This window comes from Rhyacophila brunnea, unplaced genomic scaffold (assembly GCF_057557595.1).
Source record: "Rhyacophila brunnea isolate RB1 unplaced genomic scaffold, BYU_Rbru_1.0 scaffold_3, whole genome shotgun sequence".
Taxonomy (NCBI): Eukaryota; Metazoa; Arthropoda; class Insecta; order Trichoptera; family Rhyacophilidae; genus Rhyacophila; species Rhyacophila brunnea.
In genome coordinates, this window is record NW_028232965.1 from 17,009,308 (window position 1) to 17,036,592 (window position 27,285).

The window sequence follows — 27,285 nt, forward strand, 5'->3', positions numbered from 1 at the left end:
AAAGACAAAAATACTTAAATTCACTACAATCACTGGGCTTAACTATTTGAACACAGATTTTTTTAAATGTTATTAATTTATTATTTTAATACTATTAAAATATAATACATGGGTACCTACTACTAAAATTCTTATAACTAACATAATTTAAAATTAATAAACTTTACAAGGTTTTTAGGAATCTTAATTCAAAATAGTTTACAAAATAAGATATAATTGCATGTGCTCATTTTAATATAGGTAGGTATATGTTTATTATAATGATTTTAAAACCATTATAATGGAGGGCTACCATGTAAATACCAATTCAATTAACATATTTATTCTTAGTTGAATTCTTCTTTATATGATTATTTTTATATAAGTATCTAAGTATATTTAAATAATCTAAAAGGTATTTTTGGTACCAGGCACATTAATAAAGACACTAGATATTTAGTAACGTTTTTAAAAAGTATTATTTTCCGAACTGAAGCCTCATTACAGAAATACGTGCAACATATTAATTATTATGTGAACAATTTGTTTTTTTTTATAAAAAAAACTGTAGATATATTATAATTAAATATTTTATTTAATGAAAAAAGTTAGGTTTCTATTGATCTGCATGAAGAAAAATTACTTTTTGATTTGCGTAGGTAATAAACTAATGTCTAATCGTTTAATAATATTATAATAGCATTTACATTTGTAAATAAAACACCAATAGGTTCACTATGGTATATTTTGTGCGTTAAATTTTGTACTTTTACAAATTTGATGTTATTAGTGTGAAATGATATTATTTCAATGGTGAATTTAAACTTTAAACATTGTTTTTTAGAATAATAATTGCGTGTTGCTTGAAATATTGATAAAATTTGATACAATAAAAAAAGATTAGAACAATATATTGTGCAATACAATATAATTGTATTGTAATAGTTTACTAGAATTTATGTGGAAAAACATCATAGAGATTATAAAAAAAACTATAGAAATATTTGACATAGCATATTAACCCAATGCTTACGGGCCGCACAAAATTGTGTTTTTGCTAATTGCTTTTCAAATGCAAATTAACACGTTAATTAAAAAATAATTAAAAGAGCCCGTAAACATTGGGTTAACCCAATGTTTACTAAACAAAGAAAAATTCTGCATGTCAATCAAAACAAAAATCATCATAAAGTTTGTTTTTAGAAATATATAAGTATATTATGTTATATGTAAAATAACATTTGGTAATAGTAACATGCAATGTGTTAAAAATTGTTTTTATAAAACAAAAAAATAATAATTAAAACAATATGTTTGATGTGTAAAAAATGATGCTACGTAGAGACAGCACAAGAAATTGTTGTATCGTATGTGTATGTATGTATGCGTATACATAAGACTGCTTCTATTTAGAGAAAAACACAAAGATGTGGGTGCCATTTTTTGCATAAATTTTGCACAGAGCAGAATTATAATAACTCACATTCATTATTATATAAAATAGTTATTTTACAACAGGTACACAATATATAGTATAGTGGAATAAAATTGATTTTTCTTGTAAACGTGTTCAGTGGACACGGCTCATCTCCATGCCTCCAAGTTGTCCGATGTACGGGTATCCAGACTTCGCTTCAGTGGGAGAATGGGCGTGCGAGCCATAGTGGGATGGGTTAGCCGTGAAAAATGAGCTGTGAACAAAGGAAAAAAAGAAATTTTATTAATAATTTCGCACTCATCGTCAATTATTCTAGCAGGAACAAAAGCGCGCCATGACTAATGTGGGAATAGAGGTATTTTTAATATAACGCTCCAGAATTTTTAGACGAAATTACAATAGGAATAGTGACCACATGGAGAGTCGTACAATAATGGGTATGTAGACTCTACATACATATAATATTAACGACACTCTACATTGTAGAGTGTTGTTAACATTATATTATAAATATATATACCATACCTATATGAAAATCAGTAACAACACTGTTCCAAATTTGAATATTTTTTATTATACATAGGTCTACATTCTACATACTAATATTGGTTAGCATATTATCATTCAGTATTTTCAGTTATTCCCAACCTTTTTTGTTTGGTGGAACTCTTGATAATTTTAAATAATCTCACAGAACTCCTACCTCGCTTACAAGTTAGCACTAAGGTCTGGGATAAATAGCAAGATTACGCAAAAAGATGTTACATACATATTATGTGGAGTGTCAATTTTGAGCTCAAGCTCAAAATGTCACCGTTTACTGTTTTAGTCTCAATTTTTTTTCTAAATTTATTAGGTACCTACCTAATTACATGCTATAGTTTCTATGTTGCTATCTTAAACGGATACACAAAATCTTTTAAATTTGTGTATATCTGTACATTTACAAATATTAGACGGAAATTAGCGCTGCAGGCGAAAAAACGTAATCTCCACGGTATCTACCATCAAAAGTTGCATTATTCGTAGATATTTATTCCTTATGTATCGCCCCTTAGAATGTCTTGCTCTAAGCAACACATGAACTGACTATCTGTATGGGATATCACTACCAGTGAGGTCATCAATTTTTATTCTGGCATTATTAGCTGCTATAAAATTTCTCCTTCTCAGTAAAATTCTCTCTATTTTAACAATGACTATGAGCTTGTCCAGATGACGCTTTTTGCCGCGAGTGCACGTGGACAGCTCAATGAGGTCAGATGTAAGTACCTGGAATGCGCACGAGTTTTTACGCGTGAGTCAAATCGCGCCATCTGGACAAGGTCTATGTTGCGATATCTAATCAAACAATGTTCAAAATAGGCACTTCGCTACTTAAATATATGTAACGTTATGAGCTTATTTTACTTTATAGAGGCTTTAATTTATATCCACTTTCTTGGCAAGACAAATAGGGCATGTCTCGCTGAACCCCGTTTAGTAGTCACTGTATAATCATATACTTAGGCCAGTTCCAATTTTGAACAACGAACAATTTATGTTGGTACATATTATGTATTCTATATCAATAATTAGTGGCCCCGCAGTGGAATATTGCCAGAATGGTCATCCGCTCAAGTCGTGTGTACTGATGGGAAAAATTAAACGTTGTTTTTTTGTCTTTTCGTATTTTGGTAATCAAAAGCAAAGAGACCCAACGAGAGAAAAGACCTCGTTGAGAAGTCTGTTAATAGAACTTACAGTCTGTGGAGGCTCATGTGCCACGTGTAGTAGCGAAAATGATATATCATTTTATTAATAGCAATGAAATACAATCGCGATTCGAGTAGCTGGTTCAATGTGATTTTGAAAGCATTCGAAATATAAATTAATCAAACTATCAGAAAATGATTTACATACTTACGTATATAATATTATGTAGCATATTGGCTGTCATATTATCAGCTTTAGTTGAGTTATTTTGGCATATGAATGATTGATAAGCTACGAAGGATTCACTTAAATCTAGAAAATAGAGTATGTTATAACGTCATCGTTGTATTTAAGTAAATTGAGATTGCAAATAACCGATGAGGATGTCGTTTCATGTAATTTCAGCCAAGGAAAGACTCTATTGAAATTGTAGAGAAAATAAATTGACCTTGTGGTAGATACCTACAGTGACGATTTTCTTTGACGCAGATAACACAATATTCGATTCGTCAGAAGATACCTACTTATACAATATTACCCAAAGCATAAAAATCTTTATAATTAATTTGAAAGGGGCTTGTAAGATAACCACCTACAAAAAAGAAACCATTAATGATGTTATCTTCTATAATAATTATCTAAATACCTACCTACTTTGACATTTTTAGTGGGTACGTTGGTAGTTGGAATTTATGTTTTTTTACCACGAGGGCCCTCAAAATCAGTCAGTGTTTCAGGCCTACACGTCCCTAAACTCGCCACTGGGTAGGTACCTACCGACTATATACTTTGTGAGTATCGAATACTGTTTAATTTAAATTTAATATCTTCTTAATATTGTAAGGGTAAAACAATATCCTCCAATCACGATGTCCATAACACTGGAGCACAGAACAGATAATAAATAGAATTCCGATAGGCTATATTTAATACGCTACATTTTGATGCAGGATTTTGTATGTGTGAGTGTCATACGGAAATGAAACAAGCATTATGCACGTGCAATAGTGCGTGTAATAAATACACCAATATTAAATGAGCGTCAATGAATAAACCAAGAGCAATTGTCAGTATTCGACGTATGCCGTATTCTTGACACGACGTTTAAGTTTATCCCGGTTTATTCCTTACTCGAGATCGGCTACCTGCTACTCCTTATCCGAATTCAATAAAATTATATACTATATCGTCACTGTTCTGGCAGAAGACACTAATTCGAAAAAATGACATATTGAGTAAGTTATACCAAAATGTTCCTTATTTCAAACTTTACCGTCTGGAAACCTTCTTAATAAATAAACAGTGTTTATTTTAAAGTCATCCTTTTTACGATTACTTAATAAACTCATATGATAGACCATTTCAAACATTTTAACAACTTCAAAGTCAAATTACTCAAAACTAGTAGGATTCTCCAGTTAGTGTGTTCTGCCAGAACAGAGACGATATAATTTTTCTCCAACTGTTTGTAGTAAAATAAACACCACAGGAGATTCTATTAGGTAGGTAATGGAAATTTGGTTTCAATCTACATTCATGCATATATATCAATATCACCGTTTCGAAACTGCAATTAATAGATATTTTAATGTTTACAAAAACTACGAACATGATTGATTTAGTATGTTTAGTCTCTTATTAAGTCTATTGAAATGCCGGATATAGCTGCGAGTAAATATATACCCCAAGATTAAAAATTACGTACAAGAATTTCATTCTAGAGTGTTGAAAAAACGCTATAAAATCGTTTCAGTAAGCGAGAAACGTATCAACTCAGCTACCGCGTCGTGTGCATAATATCTATTCGTAATTACACCTCTCGTATGAATTTTCACAATTAATATTGCCTACTATTGAGAAGTTGTATCAGATCGCGCAGTCTTCCCTCGGGCATGTATGTAGATCGAAACAAATTGTATACACCGATTATTTGGTTAATTATTAACACGCTACCGACTTCGAAAACCATTCATTACCAGCGAGGGACTGCTCTGCGTGCTTCTTGCACCGATATTACAATGTTTCAAAAGAAACGCTATTGAGTAATTCAGCACATCGGTAGCAACTATACTTATCTGATAGGTACTGAAATCATACATAAAATATTATGCAGATTTAGGTACTACCGTTTCCGGGGAAACCGCATTTTATTTATAACATTAGCACAAATGACACACATTCTTTTTTCAAATTTAAATTTATACGTTTATTTTATTATATGCTTATAAAAGTCTGTAAAAAGCCTCGAAAAACAAAGGACTGAAAAGCAATCGTAGGTGGAATACGTTGTAAATTACCACAGAATAGATTAATAAAACAGAAATATGAAAAATAATGTGGGATTCGGTGTATTACTTTATGACGGTCAGGCCGAAAAAACAACAAACAATTGTGCTCGAATATTACCAATATCTAATGTGCGAATCGTTTATGTGACAAATTGTAATGCAGACGTAACTATTTAAAATAACATTTTCTTTAACATACGTTTAAGTTTATCCCATATTTCTCCATTGTTACAGCCTCACGCAGAAATCAATAAAAGATTTTATCTGACGTACATGACAACGACAGACTACGTCTATAATGAATAATGGGGACAGCAAGGAGTCTTATTTACCTAGAAGTGGCTGATGATAATTTATTTTAACATAACATGATCAACATTACAAATTATTGCTATTATGACAATAATACGTATATAATGAAGGTATACTTGCCAATGTGCAACGGATAGTAACGGTTACATGTAAATTGTACGTATCACATTTCACTGTGGAACAGTTCGCCGTAAGTTTTCTATCGGAAAGAGATGACGGTATAGGTACTATACGGTCTCCAATTTTATTAGATTCGATAATAATATGAATATTAATTCAATTTTAATAGCTGATTTTGGCAAAATTCATGAATTCAAGAATGAAAAAATAACCTAACCTAACAAATAAACCAGTAAATCGGCTATTTTCAATATTTGTTTGCTGCTGACTTCCTGAAAAGTGTAAACCGACAAGAACCGTGTTTTATATAGACATGAATTTTATGTCAGTACTATACGATCCAAAGAGGTTGTACAGTCATTAATATACGGCCATATACTTCCGATACAACATTTCACGGTGAAGTGTGAACGAACTGCATACGTACAAGTTTCCGGATACGGATAGTAACGCAGGCGCTTGCGAGATGTTAATTAAGAGTTTTGGTGTTCCATAATAATGTTTTAATATAAAATTATTACGATACACGTAGTTTGTCATCAAGGTTAATACTATTGAAATAAAATTATATGTTTTGCCCCACTATATCATTATCTAATTTGCAATAACTGAAATATGCCGGCAGTGAAATATGAAAATGTTCGAAAATAGTTTTCAATGTCTGTCTGTGTTGTCAAGTAAAGCTAAATAAATTACGAAAATACTCTTAACAATGGTCGTTATTGACCTAATATCGGACAAAAGCTGACAAATTTCGCAACTGACAATCTAATATTGCAGCCGATAAATCAAAGAATGGGAAAATCTTTTCGAAGGCCGTTATTTATGCTTTTCAGCGTCAAAATGAATGGATTACGCTGACATTTTTTTTCAGGAACGTGATATTAAAAAAAACGTTACAATACTACATGTTGTCAAATTTCGCTGGAAATTAATGTTTCCATTGATATTACTTTTGCTAAACCATTGAATTCAGCAAATCGGTGTTATTAGATTTATTAAACTTTAACTTTGTCACGATTGATATAATTATATTTAAATTTTTACCACAAATATTTTCAAGGGTACAAGTGCTCTAAAAATGTCGAAACTATTTGCGATTAGTTAGGCCTTAGGGGACAATCCGTAAAAATTGTAGGAAATATATTTATATCGCAGCAATATCCAATCTTTTATTGTCATATAAAATACACATATTATAATAGCTAATTCTAAAATTTAGAATATAAACAAATGTTGTTTAATTAAATTTAAGTGATTATTAAAGTTTTTCTATTTAATTTAATATGTAATTAATTTAGTAAAATACTCCGTAAAATTTTCTGTTGGGGTTTGTGATTGACACGTATATTTGAAGAATTCGCAACAGTTTGTAACAATACGTCATATATTATATTGTTATGATTATTATCTCAATGTTTTTTTTCTCTAGCATTCAATAAAATGCCTTAATGATGTTGTTACGTTATCTATAATTAAAATAGGTAGGTATATGATTTTATAATCGCAACTAGTTCTGCACCCCAAATTCTCAATTTTCTTCGTATTTACAGTACATCCTCATAAGGCTGAGACTGCGCGTCTAGTTTACTAAACATTAGATGGGTACACTACACTTCGTATTAACTTTTTAATTTGACACAACAAAATTATGTATAATATAACTTGAATAGGTACTTAAATACTAGGTATATATTATATAACAATATAAATTTCTATTATAACTTGAGCATAATACATCGATAATAATAATACACAATAATTTCATCAAAAATGAAAATTCAATCAAAAGTGGTGACAGAAGACGACAGTTTGCGTTTCAATGAATATGTATAGCTATTTCATTTACAGTCAGTCTTCTTACTTTTAATTCGAATTCCAATGGCAGTGACTTGTTCACATTATTCTAATTAATTTATCTTTGAAAAATTAAATATAAGCAGAATTTAATTAATTTCAAATTCACCAATATATCATTGCATAAATGAAACAATAATAGATACTATATTTCAAATATCAGAAATAAAATTACTAGAGAATCTACGCCAAGCACCTACATGCAGTATGAAAATCTCTGAAGTTGTTTAACAAAACATGACAGAATTGTTAATTATCATCAGTCATGTTAAATTAAATGCTACACTTTTTAATTTTAGTAGATATTATGTACTGTAAATCTACCCCGCAGATGGAAGATATAGGGGGCAATTAGGTATAATTTGACGTGGGTAAGGTTAGTGTGTGGTGTGGTGTAGGCGGCTTGCGCTCGCTCTCCGGAATATTTATGATGAATGGACACAGCATACGGTAGCCGGCAATAAAAAGGGGCGAAATGGACTCGAAACGCTTAAAACCATACTTTGTTAATTAATAAACACAAATTAGCTAAATGTTTCTCTCATATTAAAAATTTACAGCACGTTTTGAACAGTTGTGTATTTATTGACTCCTCTAATGCCTCAAGCCTATGCTATTTTAGCTTTGTAAAAATATTAATTAAAATAAAACTTGATATTATACAGTGGGTATTTATTTAATCCAACTAGTTAAGTAGATTAGTTATTGAATATTCTTTTTCCGATTAGAATAAAATTGGTAGTTGACACCTAAGTGATAAAAGTAAGATATACGCCATACAGTATCATACCTAGCTAAATAAGTAAATCTTCATAGCAAAATAATTCAAAATGAAAGTGACCATTGACGTCCCGTAAGAGTAGGAAGGTCATGTATTCTTCAGGGGCGGCAATACGATCATTACAACTTTTAAAAACAGTGGCGGGTTCAGTCGCTTGTTTAGGGGGCGGCATGCGATCATGTCAGCGCTTCAGACCCCTACGTACCTAAAACCACAGCTGTTTGAGAGTAGGTTTCGTGGAAATGTTCTAAGTAGATGCTTGAATTAAGCTTAGATGCTGCGCTGCTTTAACATGCTTTTTATACGAATAGTTCGGACGAATTTATTAAGGCTAATATACTACAGTTGAGGCATGGTCTAAAAAGATCGTGGGTAGGCGATGCGCGGATTGTACAAATGACGCGTGCCGAATGAAATATAATTTTTCATAAAAATCCAACATGCGTCCATTTAATGTTTATTGTTATATTACTAATAATAATAGTATAGTCATTGACATGTTTTCTTTTTTAAGTTTTAAAGTTTTTTAGTCATCTTTACAGGATTTAAGAATATTTTCATCCGACGCCATGACAAAACAAATCGACGTGCGGACACCTCGACTATCGGTCTCCGATTGGCGATTAGTGAGAAATTTCGTCGCACCTACTGTTGAAAATTATTTGCCGTTTCACTGAAGTACGCTTTTAATGTAGACATTATAAACTATGCCAATAATTAGATAATCCTTACGAGATAAAAGTGAGTAGTTAATTTGTTGCAGACTAAAACAAAATCAATTATGTAGCTGCGTGTACATACTAATTTAAATTGCTAATTAGCTGAATAAGTACTTACCTACTAAGATATATTTACGTCCTAATGGAAGATGGAGGGAAAATGTGACGATTTATAAGCGATATTATTTAAAAGCGACGTCCTTAAACTAACAAAGTAAACTAAGAATAAAAAATATTCTTAGATGCCACTATACTGAAATCAATTATTGTCTAATTTATTTTGTGAATGAAGGAAAGAGGTGTTTAAAAATACACAAAATTATATCATGTCATTTATGGACGACCCCTTATAAACAAGATAGCTTATTAAAAATTCAAAATTTTGGAAAAAATAATCTGACACATAAAACACAACTATTTTAAGAAAAAGATGCCATTTTTTGTCTAAAGGCAGCATTCTATCCTTATCCTTATGGTCTGTTAAAAATTAACTTACTAATTCTTTTTTCAGTTTTTACTTCCTGGAGTGGATTTTTCTTATTGTTTTTCAATATCTATTATTTTATAAAATGTGTGTATCAATTATTTACCATATATAAATAAATACGATACGTATTTGGCTCATACTATGAGCTTCGTCAAGTGTTCGTCGTATATTTTTTTTATATGGTAAAAACATTTTTTTAATTAAGTATTAAGAATTTACCTAAAGTAAACAGCGCTGAATCTCTCGAAAAAACTGAATACCAATCAAAAATTATAATCAAAGCGAAATAAATACAAATTAAATTGACACTCATTAATAAAAAAAAGTCCTAATGCACCTCTGTCAATAAAATTATCATTGATGTGGTGTTCTTTAGCATTTAATTGATTAGCGGTGTACAAGCGTAATAAAAGGATGAAACAAAATATTGCCCGCGGCGTTTCGACCGCCCGCTCGATAAAAGTATTGACTTACTTTCAATTTAATCATTTAAATTTTGAATCGCTCCACACCGGTTAGTATTTATTTATTCCAAATTGATATTATCACGAAATTTGTCATCTTTAATAATATTGTGTTCGTATGGCATTTTCAAACGCTACGAAGCGGTAGCAATTGCAATGAGCTTTGGGTAGTTCTACGCCGTAGACCGTAGAGAATCTTTATTTTTCACACTATTAAAGATTAATTATTTAATTATAATATGTAATAATTTGAAATGGGATTTTTTACGGTGCATGCTACTAATTCCATGGGCGGTAAAAGGGATGAATATCTATCTACCTCCGTTCTGTAAGAAATATATAACGTAATAGTCCGGATGTCTAAAATATGTCTCCTAAGAGTTCTGCAGCTCTTTCCAGTTTTCACATGGCGTGCGACGATTTTATTTGACGCATGTAACCTAATAGATTTGTCAGATTATTTAAAAAGGGGTCTCGAAACAGTGCACACCAGTCATGTAATAATTAAATTCTGCATGGTCAAGAGGAAAAACAATAAGGCGATACGATTTTCTCAGCTATGCTAAAGTTGACAGGAGTCATGACCTTCAATAGTGAAAAGCACTAATTGTAATATTGATATAAGCTGGACAATTACTCTAGTATTTTAGAGTTTAGGACTGATGATGATTATTTATGAGATTTTTCCTCTACCTTTTAAATTATTCGCGATGTATTGAAAGGAGAAAGATGGTAATCCTAATACTAGTGTTAGGTATAGCTTAGGTACTATAATAATTAATACTAATGAAAAATCCTTTAATAAAATAAAATAATGAAAATTAATACAATTTTTCAATGCCATCTGAAGAACTCATTTAAAATGAGTAACTTCGTACAAATATTTTCTTAATTTCTTTTTATGACCAAATATTTAACTACATTTTAAGAAATACGGTCGTATTTGTTTTAGGAAATATTTAAATTAAAGCATTTTGTTCTACGTAATTCTCAACACTGAGTTCCTTTTCTGGCCATTAAGTTTTTGAAAGACTTTAAAGACAAAAGTTCTTTTGAAAGTCACAAAGTAAACAGACTCCCTTAAAAATAAACAATAAATTTATATTTTTAATTATAATGCTCTGCTCAAAAAAAAAATATCGGGGAAGATATATTCGAATAGTTGACAATTTAATGATTCACGTTGATAACTTTTATTTGGTTTGAAGAATATTGACTATAATGTATACCTACATATTTAAGTAACATAAAATTAAGTTAGTTGTTATAGGATATAGATAAAACCTGTGTTTGCGAATCTTAATTCGATATAGCAGTATAGATCAGCGATTTCTAATTAAATTGCTAATTATAATTGTCACGTATTATATTTTATGATCACTACAAAAAACTTGATTTTTCTAAATGAATAAATACGAATTAATATAAATAAAATGTTTAGTATTGATCGATCGACATAACAACAGTAATTTCATAACGAAGACACGCCAAAATCTATAGTGGGAAAATATTAAAATGCTCTAAAACGAAACGTACCCGCACATTATATTGAATTGCGATCGGCAAAGCTTCTCATTATCGTCGTACACATTACAATTTCGACCGGCGATCCCCCAAATTGAACAATTATAACGTTGGAGGAGAAAAAAACGCCGCCAGAAACCGGATAATCTCGTCTCTCTAATAAACTCGTAATCACAGATCGGAGCGTAATTGCAGTTATCAATTTGAAACTTCAAATATAATGCATACGTAAAGAGCGCGGCATTAGAGAAGATAAAAAGCGTTATTCAAAACGGCAGCTCACCTGTAATTATCCGCCCATGCGGCGACTTCTGGAACTTTGTTCTGGGCGTGCGCTGAGTGGCGGGACGCCCAGTGGCCAGCCATCGCGTGGTCTGCTGCCTGCTTCCCGTAGTCACTGCTCAAACCATACGCTGCATAACTAACTGGAGGGCTTCCACTAACAGCTGGTTCATAACTTCCATGACCAGCATAACCAGCTTGATTTCCTGGACTCAATTGCGCTGGACTAGTACTAGCTGTCATAACTGGACTAGCATTAGAAGCAGTATGATGATTGCTTGCTAATTCATTAGAGTGATTATTTCCAGATAAATTAGTATTACCGACGGAGGTTGGTATGGTGTTTTGATGTATTGGAGAACCCGTCAGGCCCACTTGGCATAATGATGATGATGACAGTCCTGTCTGGTGAAGAGGTGCCGCAAGGGATCCGGTGGATGATGGTGGGTTAAGAGAGGATGCTCCAAGCGCTCCGTAAGATTGCTGGGCCCAAGAAGCTGCAGCACATTGTGAGTTGAAGGGTGTTGGAGGCTCATACTGTTGGCTGTGTACAGTTGGGAAGGCTGATGGTAAGGACATGGTGTTGAATGCACTCAGCTGCTGGGAGTTGAGCTGTTTACGCAATCTTGCTCGACGATTTGAGAACCACACCTGTGAGAAAAAAAAATAAACTGTTAACCTTGTTCATAAGTAATAAATAATGCTTCAAAATATACTAGCTAATGAATTAAAAAAAATATTCATTATCATCAATTTATATTTTTATGGAAACATTATTTAACTGAAGTGGTACGGTATGCTTGAGTAAAAATATTCATTAGCAGTTTTAGACCGAAGATATCAATTAAAAAGTATTTTTATGTATTATTTATTATAGATACGACAGATTGGCGTAAGTAATTCATTAATCCATGTAATTATTATTTTGTATTGGTTAAATAATGAATTAAAAATGATGGGCTATCATTCATATTTGTAGATATTATCTTTTCTATATTGTGTATTAATTTAACAGTTAACTAGTGATTACGTGGTAAAACTCAATTATTATTGAAACAAAAAAAAACATAATCATATCGATAAAACGACAAAAGCTACGATGTTCTTTATTTATAGGAGGATTTATAATAATATAACGTTTTCATTAATATTTATCACAGACATCATTCAATAAATTTCAAAGTTAAACGATCAATAAAATTATACATGTTATGCAAATTTTACCTGTACTCTAGCTTCGGTCAACTTCGTCTTTTGAGCCAGTTCCTCTCTGGTATATACGTCAGGATATTGAGTCCTGGTGAAGGCCCGTTCCAGGGCGTCGAGCTGGTCTCCGCTGAAGGTTGTTCGAGAACGTCGCTGCTTACGTTTTAACGTGATGCCTGGCTCAGACTCCGTGTCTGACTCGTCACACGACGAAGTTCCTGTAAGAAATAATCTCACTTAGAAACATGATTATTTTTAATTCAAGCTTTGTAAACCTATTGTACGTACTGTATGTAGCTTTTAATGTAACTTTAATATATGGATTATGTCAGTACATTACTTAGATCACTTGCATGAAGATAGAGTTTTGATAGAATATAGACGAAACTCTATAAATACGGGTTTTTAGTACTCGGGTGGGTGATTAATATAATATATGTTAACGCCCAATGATAGCGGCAATTTTTTTTACGCAGAAGAAGCAATTGATTCATCGGAAGATTTAAAAGAGGTCTCGAAACAATTCAAACCAGTTAAACAATATTAAATTATCAATCTTTTTAATCTCACAAATGGAATATGAAATTATAATGGTCATATTCAAACCAGAATTATTTTTAGTTATGAGACGTGATTCTAGAAAAGAGATGCATTGACAATTTTTCTATGTAGGTACGTTGGGGGCCTCAATATTAATCAGTGCCTCGGGCCTCCTTGTACCAAAACCAGCCATTGATAGCTATGATGCCTGTTTTATAATTTGCCATTTTAAAAACATCTTCTATTTTCATTAGACACAATATAATATACAGTGTTTATTCCGTGATAATAAAGGTTTTTTAGTGTTTTAAATATAAAACACATCGTTTTTTTGTAAATATTTTCTATAATTTAAATGCCAATTATATTTATTACGTAAGTACACACCCAGGGTAACAACAGAGATGTTGAGATATTAAAAAAATGTTACGATGCATACTGAGCTTACTCCGTGATAAAAGGTAACTCTGAGATAGACGCGATTCGGAAAATGTTTGGGAATTGTGGTGTAGTCATATAACAATACATTCTATGTGGTACCCTAATAGTATAGTTAGTTCAACTTTATTTACTAATTTCAGTGCGCTTCGGTTCGGTGTATTGGTGTAGGTAACCAATATTCAGTTTAATAATACAGCAACTTTTAGTTGAGCATAGGTATTTTTTCTAGGTTGTTAATGATATATTATTTTGTCCGCTAACTACCGTATAATATACTAAAAATAGTAACTAACATAATTTAATTATGATTAAGGTACGAACAGTTCAAGAAGGTACTCAATCAAAATACACTATATCAACCATCCCAAGCCAAAAGATCTTAATGTTTACATGATCCACAAGATTGATTGCATTTGGATGAACTTCAAATAAAAGATACCATGTTATTTTGTTGTAAGAATATTCCTTTACAAGAGCTACGAGTCCATTTGTATGAAAGACGCCATGCAAGGCTATTTTTGAAAATGATTTTTTGATGGGAAGCTAAGATATACGATATACCATAAATAATATATTATACAATAACTCTATAGGCTCGCATAGCAACACACTCACATGTGAAGTGAGGTAACAAAAAATGTATATTACAGGTGATGAAAGGCCGCTACCGAATGCATATTCGATTGTATCTTGATCTCAGGTGAAATGTTGTTAAGTTTTTATCGACATTATTTAAACAAACGTTTTAGATCAGTGGTGTGGAGAAATGTGATAATGTAATTATTATAATTAATATTATATTATGTTACCATGTTTTTCAAATGAGATAATTATTGAGAGAAACTAAACTCTAACCTATATATTGGTAAAATTTTCGTAAATTGGTTTATTAAAAATGCAATATTACCAGTGGCGACCGGTGAGTTATTTTACTGGGAGTTCACTTTTTTCACCTTTTGACTGCCGTAAAAAGGCATTTGCCTTCATCAAAACTTCACCAAAAAATCAAAAAAAAAAAACTATTGGTTTTTTTAATTTAGTACATTTAAAAGAAATAATAAATAACTCACTATTTATTATTTGTTGTACCTCTAAAAACAGTTTTTCTTGAAAAAAAAAATGGATTTTAAACTTTAACACAAACTATTTTGTTTTGACCGAATTATTAGTAGTACCGAAATATCTCGTATCTGGCAGTGACCGGGATTTATTGTTCATTTGTATGAGAAATCCATTCTTCTGTTTTTCATCGACACAAATTTTTCAATTACGCGTTTGTTGAAGTCAGGAATCTCTTGTATCATTCTTTTTTCGATACTGAGCATACATAATGCGTTCAATCTTGATTGCGCGATGGTGTTTCTACTAAAACACTTGATCCGTTTGAGTGTGAAAAAACATCTTTCGCTTTCCACTGATGTCATCGGAATAGTAAAAATTAAATTTAATAGTAAAACCGTTTCCGTAAATGTGTCAATGAGATTTTTTCGATTAAAATGTTTTATAATGCTGAGGCGCCATCAGCATTATAAAAATTATCCAAGCTGTAAATAACAGACAATTCATTTTTGAGTTTATTTTTATCTCAAAAGTCAGACGTATTACAGAGCTAGTTTGAAGAGATATCATAATTGATAAACATTGTGAATTTAGTTATCAAACTGAAAAAAAACTTGAAGTTTATTTTTAAATTGTACTTCGCCTAAATTTGAGAAATGTTGTCAACATGTGCAGAAATTTAAATGCGTACTGTGAAAAGAATTTATTTTTATAATAATATTGAATAAAAATTGTCATACAATAATTGTACGTGTGATACGGGATGTATTGTTTTAAAACCGATGAATCTGCGTTCGGGCCGAGAGCGACTTGAACTGTCGCTCCCGAGCACGTAGAAAAAATATTTACGTATTGCTGTTCCACGCGCCAGACGACGCTCTTTCTCATTGCAAAGAAATCGAAATTAGATTACTGGGCGCTTTGGTCGAGCGATGGCGAATATCGCTCACATCAACATATAATATTATTATTTAAAATAGCCGGTTAAAAACACATATTAGAATTTGTTTTTGTATATGAATTAATGACTACGGTAATAGATCAGAACACTTTTAATTAATCAAATATAAATTAAATACTCATTTAAAAAAAGTCTTTTCGCATAAATTGAGTGGGTGGGTGTGCACCGCTCCAACGCTCTCAAGGGAGAATCGCCACTGAATATTACGATTCATTAAATGGATTTAGCTGTGTTAGCTTATATTTTAGACACGCATTAATTTATTGACGCCATTAAGCATCAATAAGATTAGAAACAGTAAGTATTGTATTTAATCGGTGACTAATTCATTCAGTAATTGGATGACAATCCCATAACAAAAAGCCAAGTAAAGACAACGTTCCTGTCAATAAAATCTCAGCACATTCTTACACTGATTTAATACAAGCAAGTTTTTTGGCAAGTCTAAATTTCTCGGCCATTTTATTTTAAACTGAAATTGAAAGTAAGCAGACAGAATACGTTTTTTTTCGTTTATTTTTTTTACAAAATCACTAGATAAAGCAGGATGCGATTGTGTCCCGCACCGCTCCCCCTCACGACCCGCCCCTCGGCTTTTTTTCATTCACACCTCGGTTTTTTAATTCACCGGCAATGATTCGGCATTTTGTCAACAACAAGTTTGACGCCATTTTTGTTGTTATTTTGTTTGGTGATGAGTCTCGATTACATTACAGATTTCAATATAATGCAAACCGCCGCTCAAAGGACCGATACAACCATGATACAACCTCCTCCCAACATGTATGGTAAAAATAATTGATACATTGGATTTTTTTCATTGGAATGAACCTATAACAATATGCGATTTCGTCACCATTTACTCTAAAAGTGTCTTAAAATCCAATAGCGCCTGTACACGTGCATGGATTTACTTAAGAGTATATTTTAAATTATCGCGGTAATAACTGTTTACACATAAAAGTGCTGCAACCTCATTCTTCAAGAGTAAGCGAGACGTGATGTTATCGTTTTATGGTACTATTTATCAGGTCGTGAAAATCGGTTAACCTCAAAATGAGTCTCTGCGCGGTGTAGCTCGTTTTTTTACCGGCAGATTCGCCACTATCGTTCTACTGTGCAGATAGGCGCAGATATCGCACATACCAATTGTCGCGTGGAAATTCAGAAGCTTCCGAATATCTAGGTAGGTACCTACATATAATAAATTCACTTGTATTCTATAGATTGGGAACGTATAAGTAAGTAATTTTCATATATGAATATTAAAATTATAATATCGGAAATGTATATAGTTTCATAGTACATACTTAATTGAAAATAATTATTTAATATGTACGGGCCGGGTCACATATTTCATATAATACATGGTATTCATCGTCAAAAATAATTGTTATAATAAAGTACTTATGAATATCTTTACGGGAGGTATGGATTACTATTATTAAACGTATATAAAATATCATCTATAAGGAGATGTTTATATTTCTGTATAAAGGTGTAAGTACGTATTCCTCGAGAGTAAGATAATACTCGTTCATGTGACATGACCCGCCAAGGGTGGTTGATGATCTTATAAAATATGACAAGATTAAAAAGTAATTGTATTTGTAAACTAAGACAATGTATAGAGCTAAACTACAGGCCAGCATTTATAAACAATAATAATTACAACATAAAAAGAACTTTTTATATACAACGTTTTTAAATTTTCTGTTAAATCTCAAACTTGTACTTGATATTATGAAGTAAATAAAAAACAAACAAACAAACAAATATAGAATACTGGAATGTCATTTTGATTTCCATAGTAACTTTCCATAATAATTTAGTTGCTAGGACCACCCACTTAGCAACCAATATTAGTGTATTGGATTACGGATGTATTCCGAAATAAATTTTCATACAAAACAGAATTAACTGAAAAGGAATTCAATTCTACTTAAAGATGGCTAAAAGAATGCATTGGCATCGTGTTCTAAAAGTTTCAAATGTCTATCTAATCGGGAAGTTAGTTAAAAGTCGATTGCAAGATTTGTACTGAATAAACAACCACCGGACAAATAAGAATACGAGCTAATAAAAACATTGTAAAAATGCCTTATTATAATGGTAAATAATTACGATATAATCTAAATTAACCTAATAGATTGAATGAAACATCATTGAAAACTCAGATTTTTTTAGAGATTAACAATTTTGTTGTAGCTTTATTTTCCATAACGAATTAATATATTATTTGAATTGAGATAATTAAGGATCGGTATTGCTATCAATAAATAGTATAATTTAATTTAAAATACAATTTTATATTGATATTATAAGGTTTTACAAACTTAGAGCCATTGCAATATAGATGGTTAATCAGAACCGAGAACACCTGTTGAATTCGGTAGCCGTTTCCTTACCATCTCTGCGTGGTATAATACAAATAGAATCAGTTTTCGGAATTACATTCAACGTACAGATATAATACGTATAGTCGTATACTATCATCACACATAGTTGGTGCACCTGTATTGTTAGTTATATCAATATATATCTCGGGCTACAAAAGTTTGTGTAGTAAACACATACCGTAGGTAGTAATATAAATTACATGGGTCATTATACAATGATTTTATATTGAGAAAATATCCGTACGAGTATCAGTAAATTCGATCTGTATTTATTCCTGGTACAGATTTTTCAATTAAAATCTCTACTAGATTTTCGTCAATATTTTGAAGCAATACTTCTACATCTCAGATAGGTATAACTAACAAACAATGTTACCAATGGTGTTAGTTTCAAATAATTACAAGATAAAAAGAACTTTTTATATATAACGTTTTTAAATTTTCTGTTGAATCATATAAACTTGACTTGACTAGCTTAAACGATCAAAAAAAAAAAATTGAACTTGATAGAAATAATACTGAAATGTCATTTTTACATGTCATATTGATTTCCATAGTAACGCACGTATATATTAATAATTTAGTTGCTAGGACCCCTAGCAACCAATAATGGTGTCGAAATAACTTTTCATACAAAACAGAATTAACTGAAAATGAATTCAATTCTACTTAAAGATGGTTAAAAGTATTAAAAAATGCATTGGCATCGTGTTCAGATATATTCTAAAAGTTTCAAATGTCTAGCTAGTCTGGAAGCTAGTTAAAAATCGATTGCAAGATTTGTACCGGGACAAAGAACCACCGGACAAATAAGAATACGAGCTAAGAAAAACGTCGTAAAATAAAATAACAATACATAATAAAATGTAATCAGTTACAGGCAGTGGCTAAGACTCCATACTAGGCGATTATTTTAAAAAGCTTACCTTTTTAAGAAACATATTTTTAAATTGCATATTGACATATTTATATAATCACTTGATTATTTTATATTCTATAAAAATGTTCTATGTGTAAGAATGTATTATACAGGTAACAAAACAATCTGCAAAGGCTTAAACAAATATACCACAGCCTGTCTTGACGTAAATAAATGTCGGATTATTTGTCAAGGAATTGTGATATTTTTTCGTATGGACCCACAGTCAGTCTATCGAATTGTATGAAATTTGGTAGGTTCCTATCCAAAAATTATCCTTCACTACTGATTATAGGTATAGATAGATAAACATTGACATCTCGCCAAGAATTTAATAAAGATAATCATACGCATAAGTACCTATATGACGTGAAAATCTTTATGAAATCTAAGCCATGAGTGAAAAGATTTGTTTTCCAATTGATTTCTTGTAAATAAAATCTTTTAAAATCACTGTGGTAAAAAAGAAGATTTTAATCATTAATTATGCAAAAATGAATTACTATTAAAACAATAATAAATTGTCAATTTAATTTTCCAAATCTTTCAAGAGGTTCTACAACGCCGAATCTAACATAATACCTATTATTATGAAATCTATTATTAATAGTTATATTTTGATTGCACTACCGAAAGTCATTAGATACATTTTGTTGTTTCATTTTAAAAGCAATAGTAATTTACGTTCTGCATATATGATTCATTTTCATTGATACATTTCGTTCTCAGACAATTCATTTTTTTTTTCATTATTATTTACTTATAGAAAGTATGTGAATCTATGTCGGCAGCTACTATAATGATGGAGGAAGTTTTGCCAATATAAATTAGAAAGTTCACAACAATAATTGCCATATTTCGACATTAAAAATGTTGTACAATCTAACGCTGTGCATATTATTATTTATAATGACGTTTCTGCATTGACAGTTCCGCCATTGTTAGCATTTCAATTTTAAATGCATCAAAAATGGTCGATAGGAAAACTCTGTAAGACGAATTTCCTCTTATTGAATGAAAATATAGGAAGTTTGCACTAGATTCTGAAATATAATGTATTGGTTTTGGCTAGTAAATCAATATTCCAATAATCCGCGACATTATTGATGAAGCAAATAAAACTCTTGCTGCACTTGTAACTATCTACCGGGCCTAATCTTCAATATGCCATGAGAGAGGCAGATCACCGTAATACCTATTTGAGGTATAGTCGTACCTGCTTAAAAATGGCTTCATTACAAAATGATCATAATCTTCAGACATGAAGAAACGGCCGAGAAAAGAGTTTCTAATATGGGCGTGATTTTATTTAGATTTAATTTATTTTGAAAACCGAATTTAATTTTAGTTGATCTTGATTTCGAAACGAAAAACTTTAAGGGAGAAAAACCATTCGAAATGAAAATAGATTCGGGGAAATAGCTAAAAAAAGAACAAGATCAGTTGGTCGGGGAAAGAAATTAGTAAGGAAAACTAAATAGGATTTCGCACAGAAAATTGTTTAGTAAGAAAAAATGTATTAAAAAAAAAAAATTAGATAAATTAATATACTTACAGTAAAAAATAATGTCCTCTATCTACTTTGTGGAGATCTAGACGGTAATGTTGTTATCAGGAACACAACAATAAGATAAATGTGTTGCCTTCTAAGTGAGACTGTAATAAGGTATAATTCTCAAGTGAGAATTAATATGTTAGAATGTAATGCAATAATAAGTATGTTATTTTCACTACCTATCATAATTTCCATTAAAGTTGGTCACGTAAAGGAAACGCGCATTCAATATTGGTAATATATCGACGGTGATCTGACAATAGTATCTATCTGACAATAGTCAATTTATCAGGGGGTTAAAAAAACTATTTTTGTCGGTATCAGTAATATTTTAATTTATGTAATGTAATGTATTTTATGAAATGATTTAGTATTAGTACCTTAGACTATAGATCAGGAACACAACAATAAGATAAATGTGTTGCCTTCTAAGTGAGACTGTAATAAGGTATAATTCTCAAGTGAGAATTAATATGTTAGAATGTAATGCAATAATAAGTATGTTATTTTCACTACCTATCATAATTTCCATTAAAGTTGGTCACGTAAAGGAAACGCGCATTCAATATTGGTAATATATCGACGGTGATCTGACAATAGTATCTATCTGACAATAGTCAATTTATCAGGGGGTTAAAAAAACTATTTTTGTCGGTATCAGTAATATTTTAATTTATGTAATGTAATGTATTTTATGAAATGATTTAGTATTAGTACCTTAGACTATAGATCAGCAATATTCAACCTGCGGCCCGCGGGCCACATGCGGCCCTTTAAGCTTTTATGTGCGGCCCGAAACACATTATTTATTATCAGGAACATGATTTTTAATTTGTTTATAATTTTTTAAATCTCAAAAATGTTTTGTAAAAAAGGGGGAGTTTCATGATTTTTTTCGTCACACCAGTAGTGATGCGGCCCGCGTTACTTTACAAATATATGTATTTGGCCCGAAGAAAAAAAAAGGTTTATCATTGCTATATATACATCATTATTACCCACTAAAACAGTGATTTGAAGATTTATGTACATTGTAATGTCATAATAAAATAAATCAAGCAGATAGATAATATTTCTTTTTAGTTCATAAACACTTCGATGCAGATAGACACTATTTTCCACGTCAAATTTGAGCACTTTAGGATTTTTTTTCGTAGAACAATAATATTTCCATTCGATCCGTCACTAAATTTTGTACAAACTACACCAATAACCCAGAATTCTCCAAAACTGCAGATAGATACTATTGTCAGATCACCGTCGATAAATATTTGAAGACACTCAGCGGGCTTTGTATTTATTACGTTTTATGGCATGACCGACATTAACAAATAAAGAGGCTTCAAAGCTTTTGTTCATGACGACTGGCTTTCGCATGTAGGTATATCTGATTAATGTGTTCTGTGGTTATTATGTTCTATGCGCGGGAAATATTCGTTGGTTATTTGACGATATAATGTGTAATTTTATTGCCATCATTAGATAGCAGTGAATGTTGATAAATTGTCCGTATTGAATAACATCCAATAAATGATAAAGATTACGCAATGATAAATCTATTCATGGCAATAATTTTCGCGCAAACCCGTACCTAGTGTTTTTGCGTCTCCTCACCGCGTCTACCCGGCCTCCGTACAGTGCGAGAAGACCACAAAATATTGACGGCAGTAATTACTTTCTGCGGTAAAAAATGACGTGTTGCAAATTAAATCGAGAAGGCCGGATGCAACGATTGAATTTAATAACACAGCGCGTCAGGTGGGCAGGGCAGGAACAGATTCGATGGACTACACTCTTGTAATCTACACTGAGATAAGCGTTTCACTTTATCTATAATATCCGAGATCCATATCTTGCCAACTCTCCCATCGGCCTCGATAATGATAATATTATTATGTAGCTATACAATTTTCATTTCTGTCACAAAGACTCGCGGACATGACATTGATGAGAGCTTGGCATTATTCAAGTTAAAATTACAAATGAAAACATTGCTTCAACGAAAACCTTCGCGTAGCAAAATGGTTTATTTTATCCCAAACGAGTCATTGAATTACGTTAGAATACGTAGAATACGTAAATAGATACGTAACTGGCTCCTTACTGGGTTTTTAACGATTAGATGCACCACAGAACAGATAATAAATATAATTCCGATAGGCTAATTAATACCAATAAGTACGAGAAATTTTGACGCAGGGTTTTAAATATGTGAGAGTCCTACGAAAATTAATAACGCATTATAGACGTGCAATAGTGTGTGTACTATACCAATATTAAATGAGCGTCAATGCATAAACAGAGAGCAGTAAAGTTGTCAGTTTTTCGACGTAGGTACGACGTATTCTTGCCACGTGTTTAAATTTATCCCGCATTCCTCCTTACTCGAGATCGGTTGCCTGCTTCTCCTTAACCGTTAGGGCTCGCAGATTAATAATCAGAATAGGTGTCAAGCATATTATAGTGCACGCCACCTGAGGGTCATCGGAAGTTGCTTCTTGGATGCTCAGCATAATTTTCAAGGACGTCTAATGATCGTTATGCCACGACATTCACTCCTATATCAGGTGTGGAAAGGTTGTGGAGGGAAATGCAGTAAATAATCACGATTACTATGTATACTATACAATGATCCGACCAGGTACGTAGTACGTACCTATATTATTTGATAATGTAGGTATATTATTGAATGAAGTGCAAAAAAATCTAATTTTTATGTGCCAATATGTTACGCCAATTTTTGACTTAGAAAAATATTTTGTAATATTTGTAGAGTAGAAAATATAATAGAATATAATATTGTGCATAAGAAAATCAAACCAATTCAATTTGTATCTATTACAAGTGTTGCGGTCTAATCACACCTTACAAAAAGAACTGTGTTTTTTATATCTACAATACAAAAAAAACCTTACTATTGAGTAACATTTCACTATCCAAATAATATGTACCTATATAGGTATTTCGCTATAAAAAAAATAATAACTTGAACAATATAAAGTGTATTTTCGATCTGTTATGTCTTGAGCCATGGGAATTATATTTACTTTTACTCTACATTTTTTTCAGTAAATGGCATCAAATTGACTGACACTAATTATAACGAAATGAATAAATGTAAATACCTATATATTTTTATTTGTTATTCCTCCCATAATAATATTCTACTATAGTAGTTATAATACCATTCTTTGAAGATTGTGTCTGTGGCCATGTGCAGATTATTTGGCATTACCAAAGTAAAGTGGGAAACTGAAATACTGCTTCAGGAATTTCGAAGCATAATATCACTTGTGGAATTTCGGAATTTAGTAAAATTAGATAATAATATTCAAACTTAGGCTTTGATGTACGATTTCCTCGCAGTTTTCATCAATTTAGAATTCATTTTTTAAAACGCATTATACTACATATAACGCGTTATACTACATAATTATATTAAAAACATAGTTTAGTTCGGTTAGATTAGGTTAGTCGAGTGCAGTTCATACATATTGTAGGTACAATATATATGCAACATCCTCATGAATATTAAAAAAAATAATATGTTGTGTAAATTTTAATAAACTGTGTGTATTTAAAAAAATTCTATACCTACTTATTAAAATATAATACATTGATTGAGAATTTCACATTTTAATAGATATTATTGTAAATATTAATTAAGTAAATATTTTTTGAATGTCAAAGAGCTATCATTTCAAAATACCATAATTTGTAATTTTCATATACCTAGGTATATGAAAAATAGTTCCTAAGTACGTATTTTTTTCAACAGAATCCCTACAAGCAAAAGTCACCACACGCTGGTACCTACCTACGTATAGGTCAAAATAACATTTCTTTCATCATTATAAATTACTGTCATACTAATACGTACGTACCGTCTGTTTATTTTCAAACTAAACTTTTAGTAAAATTTAGTCGCTACCTACCTATAGTTACTTAGTATAATATTACAAATCTGATCGATACAGCGGTGGGCTCTCTATAAGTATATACAAATAACCAATATGACCGCTTGTAATATTATGAAGCGCATCATACTTGAGTGCACTTTTGTGATGAAGAAAATACAAATCGAAAATTCATCACGGATATCGAGCGGACGGGATAGAGACGATGAGAGATATGAAATTAAGAAATTAAACACCGGATTACACGTTTCGCTCCCGTACATACAATTTAGGGCTTGAGAAGATAACACTAAAACTTGTGTGCTACATCGTTTTGAAGCGTACGATGAGGGCCACACGGAAAACGAAAGATTAGGATAGAGATTATGAACCTTTTATTATAATATTATTTATATGAGATATAAAATACGTGTATAATGCCAAATTGAACGCAGACGCTGCACCGGCGATAAAACCTTCGCTTATAAAGCCTGTTTGAATCGCTTATCTGAAAAATACAGTCATACTGTGCTTTTTTCAATAATTTTCAGCCAGAAATTTAATGAATGTGTAACAGATATTTCTCTTTCTCTTAAAAATAAACTGTAAAGAAACCTCACCAGATTTAGAAGGCATTCAATTTGAAGAAAAAATAATTATCAACTAAGGGTTAAATTGAATGGTTATTTATTTAAGCAAATTAGTATAAATAAAAATAATGTTTGATATGACATATTATAATGATTAGTGTATTATAACACAGTGGCTAAGGGTGAAGATAAATATCTAAAATTATGTATGGTTTAATTAGATGAACGCATAATTTTTTAATATTATCTATTATGAGTTGGATTAGGCAGGGTTTAATTAATTGAATTTTAGATACTAACAAATACGATCTACGCATTGTAGTCTTAGTTCAATGAAAATAAAATACGTTTGACTGACAAAGTTTAGTACCTATGTAATTTTTATATTAGATCTTAACAGCCCATCTCCGCTCTTCGCCACTATTAACATATTAATATGTCTAAAATTGTCAATTTGAGAATGTGGACCGCTACTTTGAAGAAAAAATTGTGAGAACTTTCCCGTAAAATACGTATTTGTTTAGTAAATTAATAACGTCGGATAAAACATGTCGCTAATATTATAATATTAGGTACGTGTAAAAATAAATTCTAGTAGTTTTATTAAACAGTCTAGCTAGTAGATATCTATCTAAAGAAAAAAAGAGTCAGCTATACAATTATAATATAATTATAAATTATAACACAATACTTAGTAGATAGGTACCTATATCTAGGACTGTCCACTTAACATGTCACTCGATATTTTTTTAATATAATTATATTATTATAATGCAATATCAAATTCTACACCTAATCATAAAGTGGTCGATAATTTGTTGGAATATTCTTTCACTCTGTACGAAACCGCAATGGACTAATTTAAATGTGTCTATTACGTGGTGATTATACTTCGGTGTATCTGTGTGTTACTTTACACACAGTAAAAAATGGCAAACCTATAAACATTCTCCTATTATGTTTCATATTTTATTCATCGATAAGTAATAATCATTTTTTTACATTTATTTTAGTGGGTAGATACTAGATCCAATTAAGTGGTGAAGGGTAGATGTAGGCTGTTAAGTTCCGATATAAATTATGCACACTAAACATTTTCATATTTATTTGTTTTTATTGAACTAAGAATACAATTTGCAGATGGTGCTGGTTATTTTAAAAAAAATCAATTAAACCCTGCCTAACCAAACCATAATGATATTGTCGATCCGATAAAATAATTAATACACACTTTTTCAGTCACACTTATTTGTTTTCGTTGAATTAACAATATTATTCCAGATGATTTTGGTTGGTTTTTTTAATTCATTAAGCTCTGTTGATAAAAAAATATTCTTCTATATATTATAAAATTTATGAATGATTTAATGACATAATTTGAGATATTTTATAGATAGACGAGGCTAGATCCGACATAAATTATTGTCCATACTAAACTTTGTCAGTCATATTTATTCGTTTTCATTAAACTAAGAACACAATTTGTAAATGGTGCGGGTTAGTTTAGTTAGGAAATTTGGAACAATGTCAATCTTATACATGTATTGGAATAATATGAATTAGTTTCAGTAGGAACACCTTTATATATTTTTTATGATAGTATATGATACTAAAGCTCTGCGAAAAAATATTTTTGAAAAGGGGGTGAGCCTAACAAGTGTGGGAATCTATATAAAATGGCTTTTCAAACTATTTTGATGAACAATATCAGTTTTGCGCTTATCTTAATCTGGCCAAAGATTAACGATAAGATTATTTAATGGACAGCTCTCC

The 27,285-nt window shown here is 31.1% G+C and overlaps 1 protein-coding gene across 3 annotated transcripts in view; it reads right to left on the reverse strand.

The window, feature by feature from the left end:
* Nucleotides 1-740: 740 nt before the first annotated feature.
* The window catches only part of gsb (paired box protein gooseberry), a 79,466-nt gene continuing 52,921 nt past the window's right edge, over nt 741-27,285 (reverse strand). For all 3 annotated transcript variants that reach the window (XM_085952691.1, XM_085952689.1, XM_085952692.1), the window contains 3 exons: nt 13,171-13,370; nt 11,948-12,597; nt 741-1,670 (listed from right to left, as the gene is read on the reverse strand). In XM_085952691.1, the coding sequence (XP_085808817.1) occupies nt 1,550-1,670; nt 11,948-12,597; nt 13,171-13,370 (971 nt within the window). In that variant the 3' untranslated portion in view covers nt 741-1,549. The remainder of the gene's footprint in view (nt 1,671-11,947; nt 12,598-13,170; nt 13,371-27,285) is intronic.